Here is a 21,105-nt window from a genome sequence, read left to right on the forward strand (position 1 = left end):
TGTGATTCTGAAAAACAAAGAATGGTCCATCAATCGCAGCTGCTGCAGCCATTTCAGCTATTTGGCAGACGTGGTAATGCTGCCTTTTGGACCTACAATACAACTAAATCTTTGTTCGAATCATCTCACCTCCTGGCTATATTCTTAAGAAAAGAGGGTGCTTTCAGGCGCTGAGCTCATGGCACAGGTCCCACGAGTGACCTGCGAGCCCCACCGCTAGGGGCCGCTTATGTGCAGCCCCCAGGTGAGCTGGGACTGCGTTTCGGGGCGTGGCCTCCGCCGCGGCAGCCCCCGCCCCAGCTCCTCCTAAGCGCCTGGGGGCGCTGTCGGTCGCTTTGGTTCGCGGGGGCGCTCTTTCTCAGCATTCTTGGTTCGTACTGAGGCTTTCGGGACGGCGGCGGGAAGATGGCGGCCCCCAGGGATGGGTTTGAAGCCGTGGAGGCAGAGGGCAGCTCAGGGTGCCGGGGGAGCTCGGGAATGGAGGTGGTGCTTCCCTCGGATCCCGCCGTCCCCGCCCCGCTGTGCCCTCACGGTGGGTCAGAGTCTGGGCTCAGCCTAACTGCCGGGCGCTGAGGGTGTGAATTGGCTTGGAAGTGGCTTTTGGGGCTCCTGTATTTTTATCAGCCTCTTTTCCCTCACCAGTGTACAGTCTAGAAAATAGTCCTTCCTCGGAACGTGGTGTTTTTCAACTTACTTGAGAAACATTCAGAGCAAGTCTCCACTCTTGTGGTTTTGGCTCCAGGACTATTTCATCTCTTTTTGGGGGGGAAGGGGCAGAAAGGTAGGCAAAGAGAAGGATGCATGGTATTGAATAGTTCTCGTTGACAAGTACTTGGGGATTTCATTTGTTGATTTGCTGTCCCTTCAAAAATAAAAAATTAGGGAGAAAGAGTGTAATCCTTGCCTGCGAACTAGACTTTGTCTAACTTACAGAAAGTGGGCGTGTCCAACTCAAAGCTCAGGTTTTCGCTGCAAGGGTAAACGCGCAAGAGATGTCAAAGTCCTCAATTCTCTGAGTCCCTTCCTTGTTTTAGTCTCAGGTTTGTAACATTCACAACGTAGACAGCAGCTATACTGACAGTAGCATTTTCTTTCTGGAGAGACCTGTTTTCAAAAATTATTTATGAGTAGTCACTGCCGGAATGTTGTAACAGAGAGAAAAGAAACATTCATTAAACAGAAGCCGGCATGGTGGCGTGCACCTGTAGTCCCAGCACTTTGGGAGGCCGAGGCGGGCAGATCGCTTGAGCCCAGGAGTTTGAGACTAGCCCAGGCAAAAATGGTGATACCCTGTCTCTACAAAAAATAAAAACAACTGGAGACACGCAGCTGTAGTCCCAGCTACTCGGGAGGCTGAGGCGGGAGAATCCCTTGAGGCTAGGAGGCAGAGATCGTAGTGAACCATGATGTTGCCACTGGGCTACAGAGGGAGACCCTGTCTCAAGAAAACAAAACAAAAAACAACCAACCAAAGAAATGGATTTAATTATGATAAATTGTGCGTAAAGCTCAAACAAATTTTATTTAAGGGCGGTGAAAACTAAGAACTTGACGCAGATGACTGTTGACACTTTTTGTTTTTTTTTTCTATTCTGGAACTAGGACCCACTCTTCTGTTTGTAAAGGTGACCCAAGGGAAAGAAGAAACTCGGAGGTTTTATGCCTGTTCAGCCTGTAGAGATAGAAAAGACTGTAATTTTTTTCAGTGGGAAGATGAAAAGGTATATCAACTTTTTGGATATTTATTTTTTATTTTTGGTGTATGTGACAACTTTGTTGAGAATGTGTAAACCAATAAAAATATGCGGTCTGAACATATAAGAAAATCTCTTAAGAGAGATGGAGATATTATGTTTGTTGGTTCAGAAAACTGCAGTTCATGCTTACTCTGAATACTGATACCTTAAACTACTGTCTCAAAGTCTTAATTCTCCATAAGACTCTGAGGCGGTAATACTGGGTGACTGATCTTCTGTGTCTTAGCTGGGGCTTCTATAACAGAAGTACCATAGGTTGTGTGGCTTAAACGACAGACATCTGTTTTCTCACAGTTCTGGATACTGGGAAGTGCAGGATCAAGATGCTGGCAGATCTGGTGTCTGGTGTAGGTCCTGTCCTCTTCCTGATTTGCAGAGGACCATCCTTTCATTATATCGTCATTTCCCAGAGAGAGGAAGCAAGTACTGTCTGTCTTAGAAGGACACTAATCTCATTCACGAGGGCTCTACCCTCTTGACCTAATTACCTCCCAGAGGCCCCTCATTTAAATACCATCACATTGGGGTTAAGGCTTCAACATATGAATTTTAGGGGGCACAAGCATTCAGTCGATAGCACTGTTGGCAAATATAGATTTCTCACTAAAGAGAAATCATGATCATTCCAGAAAGTGTTAAAAACACTTTTTTTGAACATTTGCATTGAACATCCCTTATACAGCTACTAGATGACCAATGAAGACATTTAGAGATATAGTTATGAACTTGGTATTCTCTTGAACTCGGCTCCAGTTGAAGTTTCTGAAAGCTTTGACGAGAGAATTTTCAGTTTTGTTAGGTTTGTGGTAAAACAGTATCATATACCACTCTTCTGCAAACCCATTAAGGTGAATACTTGGCTTGTGTCCACCTTTTTGCTATTGTGGATGATGCTACAGTGAACATATGTTAATCTCAGTGCTTTAATATGCTGGATATTGCTTCAAGCTGCTCTAGAATTTACCCAGTTTTCACTGTTTTGTTTTCCCCTAAAATGAATGCCTGTTGAATTGGTTGAATTTCTGGCTTCTTGATGTCAGAATGTGTTGCCAGTTCTTCTAGGATGATAGAGATTTCCCAGTTTATTCAATGGGTTTTGTACTCTGTTTCAGTTGTCAGGAGCTAGACTTGCTGCCCGAGAAGCTCATAACCGAAGATGTCAGCCTCCCCTGTCCCGAAGGCAGTGTGTGGAAAGGTATTGATGCGGTGTCATTTTTCTTTATTAGTTTAGCTGTCATGTTTCTTTGTTGTTGCCTTTTTCTGTGCCTTTAAGTTTACTTTCTTTTATTTATTTTTATTGTAGTTATATATAAAATATAAAATTTGCCATTTTAATCATTTTCAAGCATACAATTCAGTGACATTAAGTACATTCATGGTGTTGTGTAACCATCGTCCCTATTTGCAAAACTTTTTCATCACTCCAAGCAGAAACTGCCACCATTACGCTGTAACTCCTCATTCCACCTCCTCCCAAACCTTGGTAACCTCTGATTTATTTTTGTGGTTGTTTTTTTCGAGACAGGGTCTCACTCTGTGTTGCCCAGGCTGAAGTGCAGTGGTGCTGTTACGACTCACTATAGCCTCAACCTCCTGGGCTCAAGCAGTCCTCCACCTTAGCCTCCTGAGTAGCTGGGACTTAAGGCACACGCCACCACACCCAGCTAATTTATTATTATTTTTCATAGAGACAAGATCTTCCTATGTTGCCCAGAACTCCTGGTCTAGAACTCCTGGGTTCAAGGGATCCGCCCACCTCAGCCTCCCAAACTGCAAGGGTTACAGGCATGAGCCACTGTGCCCAACTATTTTTGTTGCTATGAATTTGACAGTTCTGTGTACCTCATATAAACGAGATTATACAGTATTTGTCCTTTTGGGTCTGGCTTATTTTACGTAGCATAATGTCTTCAAGGTTCATGCATGTTGTAGCATGTATCAGAACTGTATTCCTTTTTACAACTGAATAATATCCATTGTCTGTCTATACCACATTTAAAAAATCTGTTCATCTGTTGATGGACACTTGGGCTGTGTCTACTTTTTTGCTGTTGTGAATGATGCTTCAATGAACATTGGTATACAGTTTGGGATCCTGTCTTCAATTCTTTTGGATATATACCTAGGAGTGGAATTGTCAGTAATTCTGTGTTTAGTTTTTTGAGGAACCGCCAAACTGCTTTCCATAGTGGCTGCACCATTTTACATTCCCACCAGGAGGGTATACGTGTTCCAATTTCTCCGCATCCTTGCCAACATTTTTTATTTCTTGTTTTTCTGATTATAGCCATCCTAGTGTATGTGAAGCGGTATGTCATTGCAGCTTTGATTTTTGTTTTCTACCAGATTACTAATGATGTGAATCATCATTTCATGTGCTTATTGGCTATTTATGTAGGATCTTGGAGAAATGTCTATTCAAGTCCTTTTTCCATTTTTAATTGGGTTATCTTTTTGTTGTTGAGTCACAGGAGTTCTTTATATGTTCTGGATATTACACCCTTATCAAATATATGATTTGCAAATATTTTCTCCCATTCTGTAGGTTGTTTTTTCACCTTCTTGATGTCCTTTGAAGCACAAGAGTTTTTAATTTCAATGAAGTTCAGTTTATCAATTTTTTTGTTGTTGCTTGTGCTTTTGGTGTACAGATCAGAATCCATTATCAGATCCATTGTCATGAAGATTTGCTGTGATGTTTCTTTTTTGAAATACTAAACCAAACTTGAAAAATCTCTAAACATCTATTTTTAAAAATCTACATTGTTGAAATGTTTTATTGGGTGGATTAGAGTCATAGATTTAATTTTTCAACAAACTTGTGAAAAGAATTTGCCTCTCGCCTGTGTCACTGACATTATACAGTATGTGCTGGGAGAAGCTCCTTAAAAAGCCTCTTGTCTAGGTTACTGATGACAAATAGGTTTTCACTTTTATGGCAGCTCCTTCATTTTACCTGGGCTGCTGTGTTCAGAAAGATTGTGAGGCCTCATTTAGACTAAGCACAGAGGAGTACTGGGGTCTATTTATATTTTTCCTGAGCTGTTTAGTAGTAGATTTTAAAGTCCTTTGATACAGGAGGCATTTCTCAAGATAATTTGATTACCCCTTAACTACAGTGGTTAATCAGAGATGTCTGTGTATTTACTGTATGGGAATTCAGTCATCACCCAGAACATCTTGAAAAGGGAATTAAAGAAAATCAAGGCCAGGCGCGGTGGCTCACACCTGTAATCCCAGCACTTTGGGAGGCTGAAGTGGGTGGATCACTTGAGGTCAGGAGTTCAAGACCAGCCTAGCCAACATGGTGAAATCCCATCTCCAGTAGAATTACAAAACATAGCCAGGCGTAGTGGCAGGCGCCTGTAATCCCAGCTACTTGGGAGGCTGATGCAGGAGAATTGCTTGAACCTGGGAGGCAGAGGCTGCAGTGAGCCAAGATCATGCTACTACACTCCAGCCTAGGTGACAGAGTGAGACCCTGTCTCAAAAAAAAAGAAAAGAAAAGAAAATGGAGCACTACTGTGAGGTTGGCGCTGTGCTGCTAGGTGTTTTACATGAGATATTATTTAGTCCTGCAGAGGTGGTTTACTTAGATGAGAAAATTGAGGCTTGTAGGAGTTATACTTTATCACGTTCAGTCTATGAGAAGTACTAAGCTGTGATTCATCTTATGCCTGATTCTAAAAGGTTATTTTTAAATGTAAAAGCAGATAGTAATATATGATGCATAGCGATTTAATTTGAGGATATGTAAGGAGAGAAAAGGTAAGGACTTATGTAGAGATCTATCATAATGATTATTGAGAGAAAATAGAGTATTGAAGATGGAGAAAGTAGAAACACATGGCCCGTAGTTTCTTCCTTTGAAGTCATCACCTTGGTCATTTTGTATTATTTCCTTCTGGCTTCTTTTCCTATGCCAGGTTTGTTTGTGGCCATAATGTATACATAGTTTTGTATTCTGTCCTTAACACTTTTATCTGATAAACATGTTTCTATTAGAAGGATATTGGTGATTTAATTAAACTCTGTAAGAAAATCTAAGTGATCTTATTTCTATGCATAGTAAAATTTTAGTTTGGAGCTAAACCACTGTTCTTTTTTTTTTTTCCCCTTTTTTTTTTTTTTTTTTTCCTGAGAGAGAGTTTCACTCTTGTCACCCAGGCTAGAGTGCAGTGGCGCGATCTTGGCTCACTGCCACCTCTACCTCCTGGGTTCAAGTGATTCTCCTGTCTCAAGCCTCTGAGTAGCTGGGATTACAGGCACCTGCCACCATGCCCAGCTAATTTTTATATTTTTAGTAGAGACGAGGTTTTACCATGTTGGCCAGGCTGGTGTCAGACTCCTGACCTCAGGTGATCTGCTCATCTTGGCCTCCCAAAGTGCTGGGATTATAGGCATGAGCCATCATGCCAGGCCTAAACCACTGTTCTTATCTTTGTAGTGCCAGAGTATGTTTTTTTGATAAAAAATTGAAATTCATATTTTATATTAATTAGAACATAAAAACTGGGTAAAATAAGAATTATTAAAGAATTTCCAAAAGGTTATTTTTTGGGGGGGCCATAATTTCATCTTTTATCTAGTGCTAATTCTTGCCAGCATGTCTCAATAAAATGCTTTTCAATATCTTAAACCATCTGTGACCCATTACCTTGGATTTTGTTGCCAGAAGTCTCCAAACAACCATCTATCCACCTAGTCAGTCATTGACTCATTCATTCATTCAGCAGGTATTTATTGAAGACTCAAATAACATTTAAAATGCTAGTAATGGGTGGAGATATATAGATAAAGATTATTTAGTATAAAGTAAGGTGTGTTAAGTATCCACAGTATTCGTAGAAAAGGCTAAGTGCTTTGGAAGTCAGATGTCTTAGGGGTAACTTGTGGCTTAGGTGATCAATACAGAGTAAGGAGAGGGCATCTGAGCAGGTTTTGGAAGATGGGTAGAAATTTAATATCATTGATTTCACTGTATCACTTTGTAATCAATGTTCCTATGCTTTATTATATGCTTTCTATGGAGCAGTTTGAAATCAGTCATTCTTCTGAAAATATTCAGTGTCTTAAGATAAAGAGTCCTATTATGACTTTGGCTTTTTGAAATCAAAGGCGTAGTAAATAATCTATTCTCTTTGTCTTCAGCTTGAGACTAGCAGTTCATTCTTACATGTGAATAGACCTAAGGATGATGTACTATTGCTTGAGAGTGTAATTATTTTCTAATGTGGATAATTTAATTTTGTATAACTCATTTATAAGTTAGCTTATTAAACAACTATTATATTTGAAAATATTAAACTGCATTTGAACTTTGTACTGATTCTTAAAAAAATTGTACATATTCTATAAAGCAAATTTTTTCATGTTTTTGTGTGGTTACAATAGCTTTTCATTGACTAATTTATTTTTAAAATCATTCGTAAGGACTTACGGTAGCTAGCAAGATAAATTGACCTGGTAGCTGATTTTTATTACGGGACTGGTGGCGCTGCACAGATTTCTAGGTTTACAGAATAGGATTTGATTTTCATTTTTCTAATCTCACTCTTTGAATCATGCTTTATGTTTCATATGTGTTCAGTTGACATATTTACATTTCCTGCCTGAGATTTGCTTTGTTTTATAGTTTTTAGCTGCCTGTTATGCTCTGAAATGTGTTATTATGTTTATTATATAGTATGTTTGCACCCTTGTTGTGACCTATGAAGTCTCAGGGAAGATATTTAAATGCTAAAATCAGCATTAATTTATGTGCATCCAAATAGTTTTGTTTCGTTGATATTTGGTTATTTTTTTTCAGATCTCATTTAAACTGAGATTTTCAAAGTCTGCTATTAGAGAAATGCCATAAACATAATTTGTGTACTCCAGGAAAGGCAAATGGAACATCAAATGGAGATCAATAAAAATGACATTTCAAAATGCTAGCCTGCAATTTGTGAATCATGCTGAGCCATGCAGCAGAATGAATTTCCCTCCCCTTGGGGAATGTGTTGTAAATACGAATAAGCGGGGAGAGCTGAGTAATCTTGAGCGCTTCACATTCTCATGTTCTGTCTACCAAACTTTTAGAAGGCCGTATGTCTGAATGTTAAATTTAAGGCATGATAGTTGCTGATTATGTTGTGATTTTGAGTAGAGAGAAATATGCACAAGATCTCAGTTTATCTTTTATCAAGAAAAGGTTAATAAACTAGCAGCGAAGCTTTCTGAAGGGCAGTTTGGAAATATGTAAAGGAAAGAGGTAATTGACAAAGCACAAAGATGTATCATGTAAGTGGAGGTTCATTTTCAGTGTTCTTCTGAAATGATTAAACTCAGCTCCTCATGGTGAGTGAATCATCTCCACAGCAGCCCCTCATTGCTTTGAACTTTCTCTCCTCCCTTCCTAGTGATTTTGCAACTTCAGCCTTCAGCTGGTGTTACTCAGTGGGTGATAGGTAGTCCTTTTGACCACATTTGAGTAACAAAACCCGATACAACTTCCTCTACTTGTGGTATTTTCCTTTCTTAGGTCCTCTAAAGGCCTTAATTATTGTTGTTATTCTTTCAACCAGGAATATTTTTTCTTTCTTTTCTCTCTCTGTCTCTTTCTTTCTTTCTCTCTCCCTCTCTCTCTCTTGCTCACTCTCTTTCACTCTTGCTGCCACTCTTTCTTCCTTTCCTTTTCTTTCTTTCTCTTCTTTCCTTTTCTTTCTTTTTTTGGAGACAGAGTTTCATCTGTTGCCCAGGCAGGAGTGCAGTGGTGCATTCATAGCTCATTGTAGCTTCAAACTTTTGGGATCAAGGGGTCTTCCTGGCTAATTTGTTTGTTTGTTTGCTTGTCTGAGATGGAGTCTTCATCTGTCGCCTAGGCTGGAGTGCAGTGGCGTGATCTTGGCTCACTGCAACCTCTGCTTCTGGGGTTCAAGCGACTCTCTTGCCTCAGCCTCCGGAGTAGCTGGGATTACAGGTGCCCACTGCCATGCCCAGCTAATTTTTGTATTTTTAGTAGAGACAGGGTTTCACCATGTTGGCCAGGCTGACCTGGCCTCAAGTGATCTACCCGCCTCAGCCTCCAAAAGTACTGGGATTATAGGTGTGAGCCACTGCGCCCAGCTCTGGCTAATGTTTTAAAATATTTTTAGAGTTGGGGGTCTCAATATATTGCCCAAGATGATCTGGAACTCCTGGACTCAAGTGATCCTCCTGCCTCAGCCTCCCGGGTAGCTGGGATTATAGGTGTGAGCCACAGTACCTGGCCAAGGGATATTTACTTCTCTGATATCAAATGTATGTCCTGTTGCTCTGTTCTGGTGGCTGACTGAATGTACATGATGTGTTTCAGTAATGAATCACAGGGTGATGGCAATTAACTCTCCACCCGTAGTTCCAGCCATGCACAACACTTGCCTGAAGACATGACAGCTTCAAGAGCAAGGACCAAGTTTTCACGAGTTCTGAACTACATCTTGGCCTCTGTCTGGCTAACAGCAATTATAAATCTTATCTCCATATTGCAGATGCTAAAATATGAAAAAATATATACCTTAGAAATGATGAAATAGGGTGGTTGGATTTTGCTTTGTGATGCAGGCTGACAGGCTCTCTTTTTATTTATTTGTTTGTTTTTGAGATAGGGTCTTGCTCTCTCACGCAGGCTGGAATGCAGTGGCATGATCATGGCTCACTGTACAAAGATGTACAACTATCACAATCTATTTCCAGAACATTTTCATCACCTCTAAAGGAAACCTCATGCCTGTCAGCAGTTACTCCCATTTCCCCACTCCCCACCCCAACCTCTAGAAACCACTATTTTACTTTCTGTCTCAATGGATTTGCCTATTCTAAACGTTTCATATAAACAGAATCATACAATAGCCACATAGCATTTTTGATTTAACCTTTTTTTAATTTATAAAAGACTTCTGTTCAAAACCCACTGAATCGTACACTTTATTTTTTTTTATTTTTTTTGAGACAGAGCCTCACTGTGTCACCCAGGCTGGAGTACAGTGGCGTCGTGATCTTGGATCACTGTAACCTTCGCCTCCCGGGTTCAAGAGATTCTCGTGTCTCAACCTCCCAAGTAGCTGAAATTACAGGTGCACACCACCATGCCCGGCTAATTTTTGTATTTTTAGTAGAGATGGGGTTTTGCCATGTTGGTCAGGCTTGTCTTGAACTCCTGGCCTCAAGCGATCCACCCACCTTAGTCTCCCAAAGTGCTGGGATTACAGGCATGAACCACTGCACCTCACCTGAATTGTCCACTTTGAAAGGGTGAATTATATGGTACATGAATTGTATCTCTGTTTAAAAAATCTATATGTGGTAGGAGAATCAAATCGTTCTATGAGAGTGTATTTTGCAAAGAACAATCAACACTCCTGTTTCCACCTCTGCATTTCTCCTTCTCCAGTAGCAACTATAGTCGCCTCTTAAGGCTAATTCTTTGCCTCACATCAAAAGGCAGATAATGTTTGGTTTTTCACTTTTTGTGATATTAAGATTAATCACGTGTTCAGGTATTAGCCAGCGATAAAGCATCCATTACAAAGCTCCCCATCAGCCCTTTGCCTAATGATTTTAGTGGTAACTGATGATCGTTGCCCAGAGGTTGTAAAGGGTTTTGGAATCTTGTCATTGTTTATGCATTCATTAGCTGTAATTCTTCTGGAAAAAAGAACTTGGTTTCATCAACTGTTAGCATTGATGTGGGAAAGGAAAGATAAATGTTTCATCCTTCCCCTCCTGTCCTTTTTAACTAGTTGTTAGAAAAATGATTCGGTACTGCAGCAACTTCCAAAGTTGATTAATCAGGATCATTTTTTAAAAAATACCACTATGAAAACATGTATTTTAAAAATTTGGTGTTTTGTAGTTCTTTGAGATTATTACTGTTTGTGATATAGCACTTTTGGAATTTGATTTAATTTTCACAATATTATGGGGGTTGTATGTAGGGTGACTGTAGAATTTAAATCCAGACCTAGATACTTTTTGAGACTGGAGGGGAAGGAGGCAATAACCAGATGGAACTCCAGGATGGAAGATGTCAACTGGGACTGTCCTGGGCAACCCGGGATGTGTGGTCACCCTAGTGATATGGGGATTGTTAGCGGAAAATTCACTTTTCCCCCAACATTTTTACCTTTACTAAGGTACGATACTTTACATATAATAAGTTGCACATATTTAAAATGTACCATTTGATGAATTTTGACGATACATCTGCCTGTGAAATCATCACCACAGTCAAGATAATGAACATACTATTACCTTCAGAAGTTTCTGCCTGCCCCCCTATTCTATATCCCTGCACCCCTAAGGTCCCCAGACATCCACTGATCTGCTTTCTGTCACTATAGATTAGTCTGCATCTTCTATAAGTTTATATAAAGGTAATCATACAGTAGATACAGTATGTCCGGTTTTTTTTTGTTTTTTTTTTTGAGACGGAATCTCACTGTGTTGCCAGACTGGAGTGCAGTGGTACGATCTCAGCTCACTGCAGTCTCCGCCTCCAGGGTTCAAGCAATTCTCCTGCCTCAGCCTCCCGAGTAGCTGGGACTACAGGTGCACACCACGCCTGGCTAATTTTTTTTTTTTTTTTTTGTATTTTAGTGGAGACGGGGTTTCACCATGTTGGCCAGGATGGTCTCTATCTCCTGACCTCGTGATCTGCCCGTCTTGGCTCCCAAAGTGCTGGGATTACAGGCGTGAGCCACTGTGCCTGGCCAGTATGTAACGTATGTACTGTTTTTTAAGGGCAGGTGCATTCATTTATTTAGCATAAATATTTTTGTTATTCATCCATGTTGATGTGTTTGTCAACAGTTCATTCCTTTATTCATGAATAATGTTCCACTGCATGGATGTTTCCATTCACCTGTTTGTAGGCGTGTAAGTTTCCTCCAGCTACTGACTCTTAGAAAAAAGCTGCTATGAACATTTATGTATGTGTCTTTGTATGGACTCATGCTTTTATTTCTCTTGGGTAAATACTAGGAACAGAGTGGCTGGATCATATGGTGGATATACGTTTAATTTTTCCAAAACGGCCAAACTTCTCCAAAGTGGCTGCACCGTTTTGCATTCCTATCAGCAATGTAGGAGGAATCAGATTTTTTCCTGTCTCCTACAACACTTGTTATTATCTGTCCTTTTAATTGTAGCCATTGTGAAGTGATATTGAATTGTGATTTTAATTTGTGTTTATGGCGTACAGCATCTTTTTATGTGCTTATTGACTATTTTTGTATTATCTTTGGAGAAATGTCTATTCCGTTCCTTTGCTATTTTTGAATTGGGCTAATTGTCTTTTTATTGTTGAGTTATTCCTTATGTATTGTGGATACAGTCCTTTACCTGACATATAATTTGCAAATATTTTCTGCCATTCTTGGGTCGTCTTTTCACTCTCTTTTTTTTTTTTTTGGCAGCGGTGCCATCTCAGCTCGCCGCAACCTCTGCCTCCCGAGTTCAAGTGATTCTCGTGCCTCAGCCTCCTGAGTGACTGGGATTACAGGCGTGTGCCACCACACCCAGCTAATTTTTTTTTTTTTTTTAGTAGAGATGGTATTTCACCATGTTGGCCGGGCTGATTTTGAACTCCTGACCTCAAGTGCTCTGCCTGCCTCAGCCTCCCAAAGTGCTAGGATTATAGGCGTGAGCCACTGTGCTGTCTTTTCAGTTTCTTAATGGTGTCCTTTGCTGTGCAAAAGCTTAAAATTTTTTATTAAGTCCAATTTATTTATTTTTTGTCACTTAAGAGTATCTTTTGAAGAAAAAAATTTTAAGTCATGACGAAGTTCAGTTTATTGATTCTTACACTTTGTGCTTGAGTCTTATTTAAGAAATCTTTGCCAAACCCAGTCATTATTATTTTCCAATATGTTTTCTTTAAAGTTTTCTAGTTTTAGGTCTTAGAGTTAGGTCTATGAACTATTCGGGGTTCTTTTTTTTATATGAAGTGAGGTAAGAGTCAAGGTTCATTGCTTTGCCTATGGCTTTCAAACTTTTCCAGCACCTTATCTGCTATGGGATTAGAGTGAAAAAAAACCACAAAAACCAAAAAACTTTTCCAGCACCATTTGTTGATAGTATTATCCTTTCCTCGCTAAATTGATTTGGCACCCTGCTGGGACAACTTATCACAAGCTTAGTGGTTTACAACAACATAGATTTATTTTTCCAGTTCTGGAGGCCCAATGTCCAAAATCAACTAAAGCAGGTTAAAGTGAAGCTGTTGGCGGGGCTCGTTCCTTTTGAAGACTCTGAGAGTATTCATTTCTTGCTTTTTCTAGCATCCGGGGCCACCTACGTCTTTTGGCTGTGGCCCCTTGCTCCGTTTTCATAGCACAACACTCCAGTCTCTGCTTCTGTCACCACGTCATCTTCTCCCTCATTCCACTGCCTTTTGCTTATAAGGACCCTTGTAATTATATTGAGTCTACCCAGATGACCCAGGATAATCTCCACATGTTAAGATTCGTGACTTCATGACATCTGTAAATTCTCTTTGGTCCTATACATGTATTCACAGGTTCCATATTGTCTTTGGTAGGATGTGGGGAGTGAGGGGGCATCATTCAGCTTACTGCAGCACCTTTCTCAAAAATCAGTTGACTTTATATGTGGGTTTTTTTCTGGACTATTTTCTTCCCTCGACCTATAGGTATATCTTTACATAAATACCATATTGTCTTGATTACTGTGACTTTTTAATGTCTTCTTGAAATAGAGTAGTGTAAGTCTTCTCATTTTGTCCATTGTTTTCAAAGTTGTTTAGGCTATTCTAGGTCCTTTTTATTTTCATATTCATTTTTTGAATGAGGTTTTCAGTTTCTACAAAACATCCTGCTGTGATTTTGATTGACAGTGTGTTGATTTTATAGATACATTTGGGGAGCATTGACATCTTACTAATATTGAGTTTTCTAGTCTGTGACTGTGGTGTATCTCTTCAGTTACTAAGTCATCTTTAATTTTTCTTGGTGATGCTTTGTAATTTTCAGTGTACTACAGTTACACATCTTTTGTCAGATTTATCACGAAGTATTTCGTGTATTTTAATGCAGTTATAAATTTTTTTTAAATTTACGTTTCTAATTGTCTGTTGCTAGTCTCTAACAATACAGTTGATTTTATATATTGATCTTTTATTTAGAAGTTTTGATAAGCTTACTTACTAGTTCTAGCAGGCTTTTTGAAGATTTCCTTAGGATTTTATACATGTATGATCATGTTGTCTGTGAATAAATAAGTTTTAATGTTTTCTTTCCAATTTATGTCTTTTGTTTTTTTATCTTGTCTTATCAAACTGGCTAGAAACCCTTAGTCAATGTTGAGTAGAAGGCTGACAGCAGACATCTTTGCTTTGTCCCCATCTTGGGGAAATGCATTCACTCTTTCAGCTGTATGGTATTAGTAATAGGTTTTCTTAGATGCCCTCTATCAGCTTGTAGAAGTTCCCCTCTATTCCTAGTTTTTTGAGAATGTCCCTCCTTCCCTCTATCTCTCCCTCCCTCCCTCCTTCCCTCCTTCCCTCCTTCTCTTCCTGTCTGTTTTTTCTTTCTTTTCTTTCTTTTTATCTGTCTCGCTCTGTCACCCAGATTGAAGTGCAGTGGGACAATCATGGCTTACTGTAGCTTCTACCTCCTGGGTTCAAGTGATCCTCCCACCTCAGCCTCCCCAGTAGCTGGGACTATCAGTGCGTACTACCACACCCAGCTAATTTCTTTACTTTTTGAAGAGATGAGGATCTTACTGTGTTGCCCAGGCAGGTCTCAAACTCCTGGGCTCAAGCAGTCCTCCTGACTCAGGCTTCCCAGAGTGCTGAGATTATAGGCATGAATCACCATACCTAGCCTGAGGATCTTTATCATCAGTGGGTGTTTGATTTTGTCAAGTGCTTTTTTGGGGGGGCACCTAATGAAATTATCTTTTTTTCAAAAAAACCTGTTAATATGAATTACATTGATTGAATTCAAACTTTTAAACAACCTTGCTTTGCTAGGATAAACTATATTTGGTCATGATGTAATAACCTTTTTATATATTGCTGGTTTTGATTTGCTAACATTTTGTTAATAATTTTTGAGTTTGTGTTCATGAGGCATGTTTGTCTGTAGTTTTCTTGTATTTTTTCCCCTGGTTTTGGTATTGGGATAATGGTGGCCTCATGAAATGAATTGGGAAGTGTTCTCCAGTTTTTTGAAAGAATTTGCATAGAACTGGTATTGATCCAATGTCATCTTGCTTGTATTGTTTTCAGTGAGAAGCCTGATGTCATTTTTATCTTTATCTCTGTTCCTCTGTACATAATCTATCTTTTTTTCTTCCCCCAAGATGGAGTCTCACTCTGTCTCCCAGGCTAGAGTGCAGTGGTGCGATCTCGGCTCACTGCCACCTCTGCCTCCCGAGTTCAAGCAATTCTCTTGCCTTGGCCTCCTGAGTAGCTGGGATCATAGGCACCCACCACTATGCCCAGCTAATTTTTGTATTTTTCGTAGAGAAGGGGTTTTGCCATGTTGGCCAGGCTGGTCTCGAACTCCTGACCTCAAGTGATCCGCCCACCTCAGCCTCCCAAAGTGTTGGGATTACAGGCTTGAGCCACCGTGCTCAGTCCACAATCTATCTTTTTTCCTCTGGTTTCTCTTTATCATTGTTTGTTTGTTTAGAGAAAGGATCTTGCTCTGTCACCCAGGCTGGAGTGCTTTGGCGCAATCACGGCTCACTGCAGCCTTGACCTCCCAGGCTCAAGCAGTCCCCCCACCTCAGCCTCCTGAGCAGCTGCAACTACAGGCGCTTGCCATCACACCTGGCTAATTTTTGTATTTTTTGTAGAGACAGGGTCTTGCCATGTTTCCCATGCTGGTCTCGAACTCCTGGGCTCAAGCGATCCTCTCACCTTGGCCTCCCAAAGTGTTAGGATTACAGGTGTGAGCCACTGCATCTGGCCTATCATTGATTTTAAATAATTCTGGCCAAGTGCAGTGGCTCGTGCCTATAATTCCAAGACTTTTGGAGGCCAAAGCAAGTGGGTCACTTGAGCCCAGGAGTTTAGACCAGCCTGGACAACATGGCAAAACCCTGTCTCTATAAAAAATACAAAAATTAGCCAGGTGTGATGGCAAGCACCTGTAGTTGCAGCTGCTGAGGAGGCCGAGTGGGAGGACCGCTTGAGCCTGGGAGGTCAAGGTTGCAGTGAGCTGTGATCACACCACTGTACTCCAGCCTGGGTGACAGAATGAGACTCTGTCTCAAAAAAAAAAGAAAATAAATAAATAATTTTATTATGATGTGTCTTGTAGTTTTCCTTCATGTTTCTTGTACTGTGGTTCTCTGAGCTTCGTGGATCTTTTGATGTAATTTTGAAAATTATCATTTATTATATTTTCAAAATCCACCCTCCCCTTTATTTTGAGGGCTTCATTTCCACATATTTGGGCCCCTCAGTTTTTCATTTTATATCTTTCTGAGACCGTGCCTTCAAGTTCACAAAGCTTTTTCTCTTTAGCCCCTGAACTAGTGTTATTCCCATGTAGGGTATTTTTTTTTTAAAATAAATAATTTTAACAAACCTTTGTAGATTTGGTCTTTTTATATTTTCCTTTTATTTTTTTGAGACAGAGTCTCACTCTGTCACCAGACTGGAGTGCAGTGGTGCAATCTCGGCTCACTGCAACCTCTTGCCTCCTGGGTTCAAGTGATTCTCCTGCTTTAGCCTCCCAAGTAGCTGGGATTACAGGGGCGTGTGCCACCACGCCCAGCTAGTTTTTGTATTTTTAGTAGAGACAGGGTTTCACCATGTTGGCCAGGATGGTCTCGATCTCTTGACCTCATGATCCACCCACCTTGGCCTCCCGTAAGTGCTGGGATTACAGGCGTGAGCCACCGCACCCGGCCGGATGTTTTTATATTTTGTATGTCTTTGCTTAACAGGCTCATGCTTTCCTGCACCTTCTTGAACACATGGAATATAGTTACAATGAGTGGCTTTAATGTCTCTACCAATATCATCCTATGTCATTTCTGGGTTTGCTTAGACTTTTTGATTTTGATTTTTTAATTTTTTATTTTTTTGAGACAAAGTCTCACTCTGTCACTGAGGCTGGAGTGCAGTGGTGTGATCTCAGCTCACTGCAACCTCCGCCCCCTGTGTTGAAGTGATTTTCCTGCCTCGGCCTCCCAAGTAGCTGGAATTACAGGTGTGCTCCACCATGCCCGGCTAATTTTTGTATTTTTAGTAGAGACAGGGTTTCACCATGTTGGCCAGGCTGGTGTCAAACTCCTGACCTCAGCTGACACCAATCTCAGCCTCACAAAGTTCTGGGATTACAGATGTGAGCTACCACATTTGGCTGATTTTTTTTTTTTGCTGATCATAAGTCATGTTTTTCTGTTTCTTTGCATATCTGGTAATATTTTATTGGATACTAGTAGTGTGGAATTTACCATGTTGTATACTGGATATTTTTAATTCCTTTATATATTTTTTATTTTGTTCTGGGACAGTTACTTGTTGTAGTTTGACGTTCTTGAGCAGGATTTAGCAAACTACTACCTGTGGCCAACTCTGGCCATGCCTTTTCACTTGGCTGTGTTTGCTTTTGTGGTATCACTACAGAATAGTTGTGACTGAGAGACTTTATGGCCTGCCAAGCTCAAAATATTTATTATCTGATCCTTTACAGAGAGTTTGCTGACCCTGCTTTTGAAGGCTTGTCTTTAAGCTTTTTAGGCAGGACTGAGCAACCTTTCGTGGTTCTAGGGCTAATTTTTCCTCCCTACTGAGGCAGTGCTCTTCTGAGTACTTGAGTACTTGTGTATTCTGAGGCATTTCCACGTTGGCTTGTTGGGAGACAAACCATTCTGGACCTGTGTGTGTTTTCCAGTGATGATTCCACCTGCTTCTGGCCAGTGGTTCTTTCCCTCGCCTTGGGGAGTTTCTGCACATGCGTGTGCTGCTCAGTACTCAGCGGAAGACTCGAGGGGAATCGTCAGCTAGTCTTGGAGCGTTTTTTCTCTCTCGGTGTACAGCTTTCTGCTCTCCTGTCCTCCCTGGTTATTCCCCCAGTACTCTTCCTGTGAATTCTGGCCGCCTAGTCTCCTGGAGTGCTCAGCTCTGTCTCATCAATTCCTCAGGCTGTGTGTCGGTTCCCCATCCCTGTGCCGCCGGCTCTCCGCAGGCAGGAAGCTGGGCAGCCATACCACTCACCTCTGTTCCTTTCCCTCGGGGTTCACTATTTTGGGCTGCTAGTTGTCCGATATCTTAAAACTGCTGTTTCCATATATTTTGTCTTTTTAAAACTTCTTTTGAAGGCCAGAATGGTAAATCTGGTCTCTCTTACTCCATCATAACTGTCTGTGGAAGCTGTCAACATTTTTTTCTTTTAGAGACAGAGCCTCACTCTGTTGCTTAGGCTAGAGTGTGGTGGCGTCATCATAGCTCACTGCAGCCTTGAACTCCTGGGCTCAAGTGATCCTCCTGCCTCTGCCTCCTAAGTAGCTGGGACTACAGGCCTGTGCCACCACACCTGGCTAATTTTTAAAATTTTTTGTAGAGATGGAGTCTCAACTATGTTGCCCAGACTGCTCTTGAGCTCCTGGTCCCAAGTGATCCTCCTGCCTCAGGCTCCCAAAGCGCTGGGATTTCAGGCATGAGCCACTGTTCCTGGCCTGTTCAACATTGTTAGTACTTAGTGATGAAAGGTAATAGTAGTAAATTCAGTATCTCTGTTGCCGAAGTGTTTATTGGTGCTTTCCCTTGCATTTCATGTCATAGGGCCCTTTCTTTTACTGGCATTCTCACTTTGAATTGCTTAGAAGTTTCTTCTAATATCCCTCTATCTCTTTTTTCTTTCTAGTTTTAGATAAAGCTGTCAAAAGAACAGTTATCGTAGAAATAGAAACATTTAAATTACTGGCACGATAGTTTATTTCTTGCTGCAGCCATTCAGAATATCTATTTGTCACTGCCTTGGGTGCTTTGAAGTGAAACTGTGCTTAGATATAAAAAATTTAAAACTCACTTTGATTACATGTTAAGTTCACAGTTTTTATGTTGCAGTTCCTGAATTTAGTTTCATCAAAACTGTATGACTAGGCCAGGCGTGATGGCTCATGCCTGTAATCCCAGCACTATGGGAGGCCGAGGCAGGCGGATCACCTGAGGTCAGGAGTTTGAGACCAGCCTGGCCAACATGGTGAAACTCTGTCTCTACTAAAAATAGAAAAATTAGCTGGATATGGTGGTGCGCGCCTGTAGTCCCAGCTACTTGGGAGGCCCAGGCAGGAGAATTGCTTGAACCTGAGAGGTGGAGGCTGCAGTGAGCCAAGATTGTGCCACTGCACTCTAGTCTGGGTGACTCCATCTCCCATCTCAAAAAGAAAGAAAAAAAATGATATGACTCTTCCCAAACTATAAGGATTGTTTAGTGCACTATTTATTTTCACCTGCTTAGTTTTAGACATTTCTGACTCTCCACGGTCCTCAATCATATTATTTATTTTTCTTTTGTTTTCTTACTCTGATATCATAGCTGGCATCACATATACAAAACCAGCAGTTTTTAAACATACTGACCATGATTATTTTCTCTCTTCAATAATCTCTAATAAAATTTAAAATGAAAGAAAAAAGAAATGGTGACTTTGAAATAGGATATATGGTGACTTGGAAGAAATCAAATGGGATATTCAGTGTAGTCTGTTTTAAGGCTTTGAATATTGTCTTGCTGTTTTGGAGATGAGCTTATAACTCCATCAGTACTGCTAAGAACAGAGGAGCTTTGAGAAACATCTTTTCTTTTAGGAGGTGATTTTTCTTGCTAAGTATGTCATAAGAACTTGAAGAATGATCTTAATTTCTCATTTTAAAATGACTGTCAAGTGAGCCAGACTGTTTAACAGATAAAAGTTAGAACACATGGATTTGTCAATAAATTTAAACTTGATAGTAGTTGTCATTACTACTAAGTTGTTTGAGTAATATATTATGTTCACATTTTAAACGGATATTGATCTTCATTCAGTGACTAAATTGGAGCGTCTCAATTCTTATGAAATTGCTGATGCTTTTCCTCTTTGCAGGTATGCAGCCAGACATAAATTCTAGCCAACATTCCACAGATTTCTTCCTTTCTTCTTTATGCAGTACTCTTTAGGAAGTAAGAATACTTTTTGGATGCTAAAAATAGCAAAACATGTTGTGTTTACAAAATAAATTTAAAACGTATTTCTTTGTGTTTTATTTTTTCTTGAAGGTACTTGAAGTTTATTGAGTTGCCCTTGACTCAGAGAAAGTTTTGTCAAAGATGTCAGCAGTTGCTGTTACCAGATGACTGGGGGCAACATAGTGAGCATCAGGTTCTGGGTGACGTGTCCATCACCCAGTTAAGAAGGCCCAGTCAACTCCTTTATCCACTGGAAAACAAGAAGACAAATGCCCAGTATCTGTTTGCTGATCGGAGCTGTCAGTTCTTGGTAGACTTACTTTCTGCCCTTGGATTCAGAAGAGTACTGTGTGTTGGAACACCAAGGTATGTCATATGATTTTTTAAAGAATTATCTTCTCACTGCGATTGAAACTGTATGAAGATTTTATTAAGTAGTTATTTGCTGTATGCAAGGTATAGCATGAAGCATGAGTATTTAAAATGTAAAGCACGGTCCCTCTTTTAAGGAGTTTGCAACCTGTATTCCATTTGAGAAAACTCTTCATAGATTTCTTTCTGATACATGGGAGAAGATTCTTTCTGATTTAACTCCTAAATTGTTTATAATTTAGACCTCTCTGTTTCAAATAAGTTCTGCTCTTAAAAGAATGTTTGCAAAATTGAAACCTTGATTATACCTGCGAAATTCTCTTCAGTGTTTCATTGAAATATCATAAATACCAGAAGAACATTGATGGTTTTGTTGTTTGTTTGCTTATTATCTATGACATTTGTAATTTCTTATTACATTTGCTTTCACTAATTGCTTTAGGTTGCATGAGCTGATCAGGTTGACAGCATCAGGTGACAAGAAGTCTAACATTAAAAGCCTTTTATTGGATATTGATTTTCGGTAGGTTTACAAAATACAGTATTTCCTTTCATTGTCTCCTGTTTCTTTTTAATGCTTTTCTGTTTTTAATTGTTTATACTCTGTTACAACTCTTTACATTTGGAAGTAGTAATTTGTTATGAGGAAACTTTTTAGTCAAATAAATTCAACATGTAATCTGTATTTCAAACAGGGAGGCAGTCGATTTCTCATTTTGCTGGCGTGCTTCCTAGATTTTCTCTATGAATGTGTCTAGTTTGTCTTTGGCTTATAATCTAGAGATGAATCCCTATTGAGTGAG

General features: G+C 40.2%; 1 protein-coding gene across 3 annotated transcripts in view; it reads left to right on the forward strand.

Annotated features, from left to right (window-relative positions):
* Window positions 1-371: 371 nt before the first annotated feature.
* The window catches only part of ZCCHC4 (zinc finger CCHC-type containing 4), a 57,075-nt gene continuing 36,341 nt past the window's right edge, over window positions 372-21,105 (forward strand). For all 3 annotated transcript variants that reach the window (XM_025385798.1, XM_025385799.1, XM_025385800.1), the window contains exons 1-5: window positions 372-532; window positions 1,603-1,721; window positions 2,870-2,952; window positions 20,021-20,296; window positions 20,745-20,825. In XM_025385798.1, the coding sequence (XP_025241583.1) occupies window positions 406-532; window positions 1,603-1,721; window positions 2,870-2,952; window positions 20,021-20,296; window positions 20,745-20,825 (686 nt within the window). In that variant the 5' untranslated portion in view covers window positions 372-405. The remainder of the gene's footprint in view (window positions 533-1,602; window positions 1,722-2,869; window positions 2,953-20,020; window positions 20,297-20,744; window positions 20,826-21,105) is intronic.

Source organism: Theropithecus gelada, chromosome 5, assembly GCF_003255815.1.
Source record: "Theropithecus gelada isolate Dixy chromosome 5, Tgel_1.0, whole genome shotgun sequence".
Taxonomy (NCBI): domain Eukaryota; kingdom Metazoa; phylum Chordata; class Mammalia; order Primates; family Cercopithecidae; genus Theropithecus; species Theropithecus gelada.